Genomic DNA, 11,764 nt, shown 5'->3' on the forward strand with positions numbered 1-11,764 from the left:
CAGTATGGTCAGGGAGGTCCCAATTGGGAGATCCTGCTACTAACTTACAAATGTCAGGTGTGAGATCAGGCCACCAAGTCCAAGGGGGATGTGCTGCAGTGATTGCCCATACAATGTTTCCCTCCCCATTAAGCACTTCCCATGACTGTTGAATCGGGGCAAGAGGGTTGTCGTTCCCTAGGCTTAGGGTGGCCCCCACGACACAAGCGAAGTTTAAGAGGATTGTCAGTAGTTGCCACCGTCCAGTTGTCTTCATGGTTGCCTCTACCCTGGCTAGGAGCCTTCTTGACGTGGGAGGCGTGGAGTTGTTAACAGTATCAGATATGGTCCTTTCCACCGAGGCTCAAGAGTGCCGGTGCGATGTCATCTGACAAGGACCGAACTGCTGTAGTCTCAGGTGCATGAGCTTCTTTGATCTGGTCCCAGATCTGTGTTCTGACAACCTCCAAGGCCTTTAAATGGGTAAACAGAGCAGAGGGTGAGAAAGAGTCAACACAGGGATCCAATATCCTGCTAGACTCAGTCAAAGAAGTAAAACGTCCAGGTGTGTTTCGGACTCTGAGAAGCACAAAGGGAAGGAGGGTCACCCAGTCTTTACCGCCAGTCTCAATAACTAATTTAGTTAGGGTCTGGGCATGACGCAGGTGCACGTAGATCAGATCTCTGGCTGGAACTGGTGAGATGTCCTTGGGATATCCAGCTCGTTCACTGTAACCAGTTGTGACCAGACTTTTTTTCTGTACCACCTGCAAGCCCTTTTAACTTAGCATACAGAGCATTATTAACAACATAGGTTTAAACACATCATTTGAGACTATGATGGGCATAGGAGTTTCATAAAGGATCTTAAACAGAGTAAAACTGAATCAAGAGATAGGGCATAGGGAAGGAACACCAAGTCCATGCCAGTCTCCACGATTAATTTTGTCAAGGTCTGTCTTAGAGTTTTAAACTAATTTTTATCTATCCTGAGCTCTGAGGTCTATACACACAATGTAATTTTTATTTGACCTCTAAATGCTTGGCCACACCCTGACTTACCTGGGCAACTATTGCTTTTGGCACTCTGAACCTTGGAAAAAAATTTTCTTTAATAGTCTTCTTGATGACTATGTGAGCAGTATCATTTATCCATATTGAGAACGTCTTTTTCTGCAGATGTCAACGGCTTTCTTTGTCTGCATATTGTTCCATACAGTGGCAAAAGCATACCCGCTGTCAGTGACATTTATAAAGCTTGTATCAAAACCACAAGTTCAGCTTTTTGGGCTGAAGTCTCTTTAGGGAAGCTGCTGGCCTAGATCACCTGCTTTTTGTCCACTGCTGCACTGCTGTCCCCGCCTTCCGCTTACCTTTAACCATGAGGCTACTGCCATCCGTGTAGGGTAAAAGGCTTAGTCAGATCTGGCAAAGCCAGAGCGGGGGCTGCAAGCAAGGCTGCCTTTATGCTGTCAAAGGCTTTTTGGTGTTCCTCAGTCCAGGTGAATGGGACTTTTTCTTTAGTCCAGAATCTGCAAAAGCCCACCGTTCCCAGAAACTCACGTGGCGCGGGGTGGTGGGGGTTGGGATCAGCATCACAGCCTTTTCCTTGGCTTCGGTGAGCCACCGCTTTCCGTCGTCGGCACCTCGGTACGACATAGCTGAGCTTTCTTAGCCGATACCCGATATCCCAACTCACCCAGTTCATTCAGGAGCTTCTAGGAGGGCCAGAATTTTTTCTTTGTCTTTGATGTCTCTGCCTTCAGCCAACCGCAGGGCTTGGGTTAGCGCCAGGAGTTCAGCCTTCTGAGCCAAAGTTCCTTCGATGAGTAGGTGAAGACTCAGCAGGTTAGCAGGGGAAGCAAAAGTCACTTGTTCTGTCAAAAAAGCTCTAATAATGTGTCCATCAGCCAGGGAAACAATTGAATCATGTGTCCCTGACCAGAAGCCACTATATGCAGACAAGCAGGCCATCCCTCAGTCACCAGGTCTAATTTTTCAAGTGCCACTGGTCTTTTAGGGTCCCAATTTCTGAGTAAGAACCTCTTTGGCAATACTTTTGTTCTCAGTCACATTTAGGAGTCCCAAAGTTGGGGACAACATTAGGGCAGTCTCAATAGCATCCAAGGCCATCCAAGGTTGTTCTTTATTTCTTATACGAGGGGCTGTTCATCTTTTTAATTCAGCAAAACCTGGAATCCACAGTCTGCAAAGGCCTGCAGTGTCCAGGAACCTTTTAAACTTGCTTTGCATTGGTTAGTGGAGGAATATGAAAACACAGTCTCTTTTTAGTTGCATCAACAGGTAGACCACCGGTCTCTTTTAAGGACTCAGCTTCTGTGTTAGCACCCCTTCTTCTATCTCTTTATTTTTAGCTACGAACAGGTGAAGGGTTTTGTCTTGAGGAGGGGGGGGGGCTCCTCTTCTTTTTGTTAGGACAGTCTCTCACCCAGTGTTCTTCTTTTTCAACAGCAAACACTCTGATCCTTGGCCAAAAGCTTTCTTTTTTGTTGCCAGGTACTAAGTTTTCTTGCTTCCCTAACTCTTGTGACCAGCATTTTATTTCTCTTATCTTCTTTTAAAAATTTTCTGGCTCCTTATTTCTTACAGATCATCTCTAAGTGCTAGTATTATTAGCAAGTGTCACTTTGCTAGGTTCTAGTCTTTGTCGTTTATCTCTCTTTGCTCCTGTTTCTTAACTGCAATGGATCTAATTATTACATCTATATTCTGTCACATAGTTTACCTCTTTTTACTGTTAACCTATTTCTTTTGAGTCTGCTGAAGCTTTGCTCTCAATTCTTCTTTGCAGACCTCTATCTTTCTCTTAACTTTTGTAACTTTTCATAACCTAGGTCAGATTGATGGGACATTTTCTAGTCCCACAGACATGAGACCCTCAACAGAGCCTGGCAGTCAGGTGCTCCCTACCTTGCATGTCTCCCTCACCGGAGCTTAGAACAAACTCACACAGCTCAGGGCAGTGCCTGAGAAGAGAAAACACATGGGGCAGAGAAGGGAGTGCAGTTTTCACATCAGACCACTGATATTTCAAAATGAACACAATTTTTTTTTTTGTTAACAAGAGACAGGATACAGGGGGCAGGAGAATGAACCTTTTTCCCACCCAAGAGGCAGGCAAAGGCTGAAAACAAATCCTTTGACGTGAAGAGCCCAGCGCCGAGTCTCCGCTGCGCGCCGGAATGCAGCGTAAACTCCTGGGAGTGGCAAACAAACGCTGGCAGGCAGGCAGAGGCAGCAATTTAACTATTTAACTACCTGATAGACGCCCTGTGCTCTCTGCACTGTCTTTGGGGAGGGAGCACGCAGCCAGGCAGGCACAAGGGAGTGCGGGCAGACTCTGGGGGGGCCAAAGGAGGGACGGCAGCTGTAGTCGGCCCCTCCCCAGCTGTGGCAGGCTTCACGGCCACTCCGGGACCGGCAGGCGGGGGCCGGCAGGCCGCTGCACTCACTATCAGCATTTCACAACTCGGGGCACAGACAGCCTCTGCTTCTGCCGTGCCTGCAGAAGCCAGAACCTCAGCACCACTGCTGCTATCAAAGCCCTAACTGCGCCACCAAAGCCGGAAATCTTTAGCCCAGCTCTGCATTTCAGAGCTCTTTTGAGCAGCCTGGGGCTCCCCAGCCGAGTGCAGACCGTGTGCTGCCCCTGTCGGCCGGTGGCAGCTGGTCTTGCCCCACGATGGCCCCGCAGCCAGGCTGGCCGGCGCTGCCCGCCCGCTGCGAGCCGCTGGCACTGCCTCGCCGAGAGCGCGGTGGGCAAGACCGGCCTGATGGTTCTTTTTTCTCTTTTTTTCCTTTTTTAAAACCATTGCTGACAAATTTTGTCCTGACGTCAGTCCAAGTCTACAGTCGACAAAGGGTTAACACACACACACACACACAGTCTTGTCATGTGGCCACAAACAAGCACACTCGTCCACGCCTGGACTTACACAACCAGCCAAACACTTTTTTCTGACGGGGTCGGATTTCACATTGACTCTCGCTCTGGCAGAGAGAACATTCTCTCTCTTTTTCACTCTGCCAGGCAACAGCCAGGTCTTTTTGACTGTTCTGTACCCTGGGCACTCCTTCCAGGGTCTCCCTTGGAACATCTTTTTTGGGGTGCCGACCGTGAGGCCATAGACAGTCGTCCTCTCACAGCCACTGCCAGAATAAACCCACAATCTCAGAATACACAAATGCAGCAGTTCCACACCTACACACCCAGCAGATTGTCCCATTTCTAGAATAATAGCAGACACAAGAGCAGACACGAGACTCAGACAAAAAGAAAAAACCAAAGCACGAGGTGGGACTCGAACCCACCCGGTCTCCAGAGGGGTCCACTAAGCGTCCTTAGTCCTCCCCTTGTCCTCCTGGGACGTCTCCCAGGGCGCACAGACGGTGGACACCTCCTGGACACGTCTGTCTTTTGTCCACACCCTACGCTCCTACCCGGAGCGCGGTCTCACTGTGCACATTGCACACTGAGCGTCTGCAAAACCGAAACAGCGATCGCTCATACAGAATGGCCTTCCTGGCCTTTCAGAAATTAACAGAACACAGACACCAGACCAAAGCAGAACAGTAAATCTTACTTCTGAGTGGGTCCAGGACTTCTGGGTAGTCGCGCTGATTCCCGGCCAACGCACCAAATGAAAGACTCCAAAACTCCCAAAGGGAGGCACTTACTCAAGCCTCGGGTCAGCCGCGCACCCAAGAAGACACTGAGACCGAACTTAAGATGTATAGAGAGTAAGATTTAATACAGTAATGACAAGAAAGAACATCAAAAGCACATATACCAGATATCTGGGGTCGAAACTCGCAGAGGAGATTCGGCAATTAGCCCAAACTTTTCACAAGCTTTTATAGGAAATAGCCAGGTAAAAAGTACAAGTTTTACGTCACCAAGGTGTTCTGCCAAGGGGCTTTACATAACCAAGGGGTCGTGTCCTATATTTTGGCAATGTACTCGATCTGTTGGAACATTCTGGGACAGTACCAGGAGGCCCCTATCTCAAAAATGTTCTTGGCATAGTCTTCAGTTGGGAGGGGTAGGACTAGGTTTTTTCCAGGAGACCCCTTATCTAAAAAATGTTCCTGGAGCAGTTTCCAATTGGGAGGGGGTACCTTGGGGTAAAAAGTTCAGGAGTGCTCCGGGAACTATCTCTGGATGGGAGGGGTAAGAGAACTCTGAGCTGAAGAGTTCATGGAGAGTTCAGGTGTCCAGTAATTAACTCTTTCAATACAAATGGTATATACTCACACAAATACATATAAATCAATAAAATCCTTTTTAAAAGATAAACAAACAAACAAACAAACAAAAAAACAGGCACAGCTTCAGCAAAGCATCATTTCTAAATTCTGACTTACCTTATTTTGGGAGTTTTTCAGATGAGCCCTGCCTGCTACATTGTAGTGCCTGCTTCCATTTTCAAATTAGGGAACTATTATCTTACGTGAAAGTTTGCTGTTTTAAATTGTGGGGTGTAGCCAGGCAGTGGTGGCACACACCTTTAATCCCAGCACTTGGGAGGCAGAGGCAGGCAGATTTCTGAGTTTGCGTCCAGCCTGATCTACAGAGTGAGTTTCAGGAGAGCCAGGGCTACACAGAGAAACCCTGTCTCGAAAAAACAAAAAACAAAAACAAAAATATTATGGGATGTAAAGTACCTTCAGAAGGTAACTGCAAGTGGCGGATTTCTGAAGAAATGTCCTTAAAGAGAAACCTTGTAAACTAATGAATCTATGTTTCTGGAGCAGAAGTCTGCAAACATAATACTCTGGAATTCACTTAGCTCAGAAACTTAAACTCAAATTTTGGGTCCAGAAGTAATTTAGGTTTTGCTTCCAATAGAAAGAAACAGGATTGTTTGCTAAATCGCCAGCAACTAAACCTTTGGCAAGGCATACTCTAAGCAGTTACCCAACACTCTTTGATCTAGAATCTCAAGATTGCTTGAGTTTTCTTAGTTACTGGGACTGCAGATCTGCAGCAGCACCAGGCAGCTGTCAAGTCCCATTGAGGCAGGGAGTTGGAGTACAGGCAATAGGAATCCTTCACTAACTCAGCAGAAAAGGTGGAGACAGGAATGGAAAAGGAACGGTGAGCCACGCGGTGGTAAACCTAAGACTTTAAGAAAAGATCTAACAAAAATCTAAAGAAAGAGATGGCTGTGTTCCAGAGTTCTACTCCACTGGGGAAAACTGAAAGACGCGACCCAAATTTAGATTAAAATCAATAAATTTATTCTTACTGATAGTAAGATGGACTCAGTCTTATGACCAAATTGGGAATCATAGAGGGCAATGGGAAGCATAAAGGTGGACATTACAATTATCTCCCTTATATGAAATCCGCAGCTGTGTGGGAAAATTGCTTTGCTCCCTTACACAGAGATAGAGAAAACTGCTCGTCCCTTTTCCCACAGGGAAAGAGGGTTACAAAAGCCAATTATCTCGTATCAGGCGTCCCATTCTTTCATTCTTATCTCGCAGTAGCTTCATTCTGTGGAGGATGCAGGCTGCTAGGAACTCATGCGAATGTTAGAGCAAACATCAACAGCTATTTTAAGCGATGCCTGGTCCAGAGTTAAGTTTTCTTATCCATCACAGCTCTACTTATGAAAGCCTTTAATCTTGGTGCTTGAGTGGTGCCTAGCAAGTTCCAAGCCAGCATATGCTCCACTTAAAAATAAGCAAATAGAAACTTTATATGCCCCAGTACAGGGGAACGCCAGGGCCAAGAAGTGGGAGTGGGTGGGTAGGTGAGCAGGGCGGGGAGAGGGTGTAGGGAACTTTCAGGATAGCATTTGAAATTTGAAATGTATATTTAAAAAAAAAAAAAAGGCAAATAGCCTTGAGGTGGTGGCCAGCGCTTTTAATCCCAGTACCCCGGATGCAGAGGCCTGTGAATCTCTTGAGTTCCAAGCCAGCGTGGTCTACAGAGGGAGTTTCAGGACAGACAGCCAGGACTACATAGAGAAAGCCTGTATCGGAAAAAATAAAAAGCACAGCAAGACAATCAGACAGACAGCAGGACTCATTAATGATAATTCCTTTTGTTTCCCCCTGGGGCTCAATGTAGAGAATGTAAATGGTGAAAAGTGAAGTGACTGTCCACGCCCCAGAGGTTGAAGAGGGCTCTTGCGCAGGCTCCCGGCCGCTTCCCGCTTCCATCGGAGGCTCAGCGTCAGGATTCGAACTAGGACTGCACCGGGCTACGCCCCGGAATTGACCGGCCTACAGCCCGCCCGCCCCTAGTGCGCCTGCGCTGTGTGCGGGAGCTGCGTGCTCTCCGTGTTGTGACTTCTGGAATAACCGCCTCCGCGGTGGTTGATTGAAGGCGGACCATGTCGCCTGTATCCCGATCTCGCCCTAATGAGGACACTGTGAGCTCTCAGAAACGACGACGTTTCTCGGAGAGCCCACCGTCGGCGTTGCAGACTAGCCGATCGCCTCGGGGAGGCGGTTTCGGCTCTCTCCTCAGCCGGCCTGAGGGGCTCCAGCCTCCTCGGGGTGCTCAGGGCGTTCGGCCACTGCATCCCATCAGCCGCCCCAGGTCTGGAGAACGACCGCTACCGCTGGGGATCCGTACGCTTGCCTCCTCGTCCTCTCCCATCTGTGGTGGGTACCGTTACCACCACAACTATACGGGAGATCGTTCGTGGGCTGAGGACCAGGAGAAGGAAAAGGAGGAAAGTTATAGGCAAAGGAGGCTGAAGGAAAGAGAGAGGATTGGAGAGCTGGGAGCGCCTGAGGTATGGGGACTGTCACCCAAGATTCCTGAGCCAGATTCTGATGAACATACACCAGCTGAAGATGAGGTGAAGAATCAGAAGAGCAGCAGTTCAGATTTGACCAATGAAGAAAAAAGGACAAAGACCAGTCATTCAACAAAGAAAAAAAGAAAGAAAAAGCCTTCCAAAAGGAAGCATAAAAAATATTATGACAGCAATTCAGACTTTGACATTCATTCTAGCTCTGATAGTGATAAAAAGAAAGTTAAAACCAAGAAGAAAGAGAAGAAAAAGAAACATCGGGCAAAACAACTCAAGAAGAGGACTAAAAAAGAATACAGTGACATAAGCTGCAAAGCTTCAGAAAGGGACTTGCCAGAAGATGCGTGGATGGAAGAGTCGATGAGTGCAGAGAGCATGGATTTAATAGGCCCAGAAGCACCTGTGATACACACCTCTCAAGATGAGAAACCTTTGAATTATGGCCATGCTCTGCTTCCAGGTGAAGGTGCAGCAATGGCTGAATACGTAAAAGCTGGGAAGCGTATCCCACGAAGAGGTGAAATTGGGTTGACAAGTGAAGAGATTGCCTCATTTGAATGTTCAGGTTACGTCATGAGTGGTAGCAGGCATCGCCGAATGGAGGCTGTAAGACTGCGTAAAGAGAACCAGATTTATAGTGCTGACGAGAAACGAGCCCTTGCATCCTTTAACCAAGAAGAGAGGCGGAAGAGAGAGAATAAGATCCTAGCCAGCTTTCGAGAAATGGTGTACAGAAAGACAAAAGGGAAAGATGACAAGTGACAACCGGTTTGTTTCACCGTGGGACGTTTAAAACAAAGGCTTTGTATGGCCAAAGTAATAGTAAATGGTTTTACCATTTACCAATGCTATTGTACCTACTGTGTTAGTAAAAAGCACTTTTTAAGATGTCATTAAAATTTTTTACAAACATTGCAGAAAAATGACTAAAAAGGTGAATGTCACTTCAGTCCCTGATTTACCCCTCTTAAAAAAAAAAGTCTCTGTATCCTTCCATGTTTTTTGTGCATATACAAGTTTGTATTTTGCAAAATAGAAGTTAGTACTACTAAACTGAAGAGTGCCTAGTCCCTATCTGCTACGGTAATTCCCCCCTAACCCCGTCAGGAGGATTTTAATTTTTGGAGTCATTTGTCCCAGGACAAAAAGAACGTAAGAGCAATGGCCAAGAAGCTGAACGTTTTGGATGCAGTGAGCAGTGTTCTTCTGACTGGTTAGCAGACTTGGTTAAGGAGATGGAATTTTGTAACTGGAAAGTCTGGGAAACTGTTTCTACCAGGATGTTAATACACCTTGGACTTTTTCCCACCATCCTTTTCTATGGCTCGTTTTCTTTAAAGTGGTTTCCCTTTTAGAACAAAAGAGCTGCCAAATCTCTTGAAAGAACATTTCTTTTTGAAGGGATTGGGCATTTTCCACTTTGAACCAATGCTGTTTCTTCATAAGATGAAAGAAGCACCAAATGCTGTATGTTGTGAAAGTGAGATAGGATTGCTCTTCATCCGACCCTGTGTCACACTCTCCTCTGCTCCTACTTAGTACCAATGGGGCGATCACTGGCTTGACCCAAATGGGAGGCATATATGCAAATGCCAATGGTATACAAGTCTAATGCTAACAATATTCTGGTAATCTGTTAATATATACTATTCTTGAAATTACTGATATAATAGAACTTTTATAATCACTTTCTGGAAGAGATGAGTTCATTTTGAACATCTGAACCTAGTTTAGTCTGAAAATAGATATAAAAATATGTATATTGTGTATCTGCAATCATTAAGAGGTTGAGGTATTTCCTCCCAGAAGCAATACTTGAGAATAGTTTCTTCTCTGCCTATATTACTGGAAGTTCCTGAAAGCTTTATCCACCACTAACTTAAGGCAATCATACTGAAGTGGGTTTACAGTAGTTTACTTAGGGGTCATTCACTTCCAAATTTTTATGCATGTTTCTTTCATGTGTCTTCACTGAGTCCTAGTGAAGTATTTATTGTCACTATATCAGAGAAGGATTTTTAAAGCAAAATTCCCTGAGAAGCACTAGATTTTCTGAAAGTTCTTCCTTAACCACAATGACCCACCCTGGTAGAAGAGCAAAAAGCTCGTTGGCAGGCAGCCTTCCCCAGTTTCTGAAGCACCAAGTCCATCTTTTCCAATCATGTCTCAACTTCAAACAGACTATAATAAACATCTCTCAAAGACTGCTCTGCAAATTATCTATTCCCACCACCTCAATACCATCTTATGTTTTCCATTTGTTTCACCACTGTGAGAAAAGTGGTTCCTGGGTAGGTACTCCTCAAGAGCACCTGCTCTCAGCTACCAGCACCCAGTAGGCCCTCTATAGGCTGTATACTCCAAGCTCCTCACCACAGTGCCTTATTTGTAGGTCTTCCAAGGTCACTGCCAGAAAGAATATTTCTGACTTGGTATCCTTAACAAATTTTCACTTTAAAATAAATGCTGTTGCCTGGTGAATAGCTGGCTCAGGAGCACAGCAGGGATGGTCAATGGAACAAAAATTTTGCAATTCTCGGGCAATGTAACATATTCCTGGGTATGACAGGCTACTGTAGAATTTGGTCCCAATTTTTGACTCTATGGCTAAGCCCCTTTATGAAATTTTGAATGGACCCAGAAATAGTTATGGGTTTGGAACCTTTAAAAGGGGATTTGACATCTGTTCCTACCATGGGAATTTGGGGCTTGCAAAAGTCTTTTCAGTCAACATGAAAAGGGTGGAGTCCTAATGTGAGTTCTCACTCAAATGATTGGAGGTGAACCTCAAACTGTGGCCTATTTATCAAAAAGTAAATGGCTAACAAGGGGGATTATAGGGGAGGGAAGGGTGGTAGGGGACTTTGTGTCAGACACTATAGGAAGGACTTAAACAGATGATTTGTTTGCTCTGAGTTAATCTGCACACAAAACATCTTAAAGCTGTGTTTGTTCTGACATGTTTGTTCTGAGTTAACTTTACACACCATTGGCTTAGCAGACTGCAAAGCATATAACTGACACCACTATACATTAACCAGACTAAGCTCTGTTGGGTGCCTTCGTTCGAAGTCAAACAAGATAAGCTTAAAATAACAAAGTGAACTTCACTTTTTTTTCTATTTTTTTTCATCATCAGCAGCAGCAACAACAATAACAATAACACAGAGACTTTAGAAAGAAAATCGGCACATCTTTACCCCACTTCTCTTCAAATATCATTGAATTCTAAATTCTAAATTCTAAAGCCTACACGCAGGCAACCAAATAAAGAAGGCAAAGATAGGAGTCTTTGGAACTTGGTGGCAAAGGGGTGGGGAATGAAGAATAAACTTGAGCACTAATAATTAACTTTGGTTCTCTAGAATCCAACCTACATGATCATGCCAGCTTTTGCCTAAAGCCCAACCTAAAGATTCATTTCCTGTGTCTGTTTGTTAGTGGCTGTGATTATGAAAGACCCACAACGTGAGGACTCCCTCACGTTCTGACTCAGGAGAGGCGACACCCCAAAATCACCCACAAGAAACGATGATCTTGCTGCAACTGCAAGAGGATTTTTATTCGAGAGCGTTCTCGGGCCCATGGTCATACACCACGCAGGGGTAGAGGACCATGGCGCCCTGAGTAGCTGAGTAAGGGGGTATTTAAAGGAAGAAACCACAATTCATGGAGGTGGGGAGGGCGTTGTTGGAAAATACCAAAAATACCAGTTAAGAGTCACAAGGAAGTATAAAGTCATAAGTGTCAGGTTATCTCTCAAGACAGTTTCTAAGAGCCCCTAACAATCTAAGAGCCCCTAAAGATAGCACATTTGCATTGCAGGTTCCAGTAATGGTCAGGGTGCCATTCTTTGAATTGAACCCAGGAAGCGGGTAGGTGGAGGAATGTCGCTATCTGTTTTATGACCAGTACCTGGAGCACTAAGCCACAAAGGCTACACTCCCAAGCCTGGGCCCAAAAGCCTCGAATTTTGTTTTTACTTTGCTATA

The 11,764-nt window shown here is 45.5% G+C and overlaps 1 protein-coding gene across 1 annotated transcript; it reads left to right on the forward strand.

Moving 5' to 3' along the window:
* The first annotated feature begins 7,277 nt into the window (after positions 1–7,277).
* Positions 7,278–9,000, forward strand: Nkapl (NFKB activating protein like). The gene has a single exon (XM_021181062.3). The coding sequence runs from the start codon at positions 7,344–7,346 to the stop codon at positions 8,532–8,534; it is 1,191 nt and encodes a 396-aa protein (XP_021036721.1). The 5' UTR covers positions 7,278–7,343; the 3' UTR covers positions 8,535–9,000.
* Positions 9,001–11,764: the final 2,764 nt, after the last annotated feature.

Source organism: Mus caroli, unplaced genomic scaffold (genome assembly GCF_978045245.1).
Source record: "Mus caroli unplaced genomic scaffold, Mus_caroli_1 scaffold_15, whole genome shotgun sequence".
Taxonomy (NCBI): Eukaryota; Metazoa; Chordata; class Mammalia; order Rodentia; family Muridae; genus Mus; species Mus caroli.

Coding starts and splice junctions, on each gene's coding strand:
- Nkapl (XM_021181062.3), top strand. CDS start 7,344: ATGTCGCCTGTATCCCGATCTCGCCCTAATGAGGACACTGTGAGCTCT.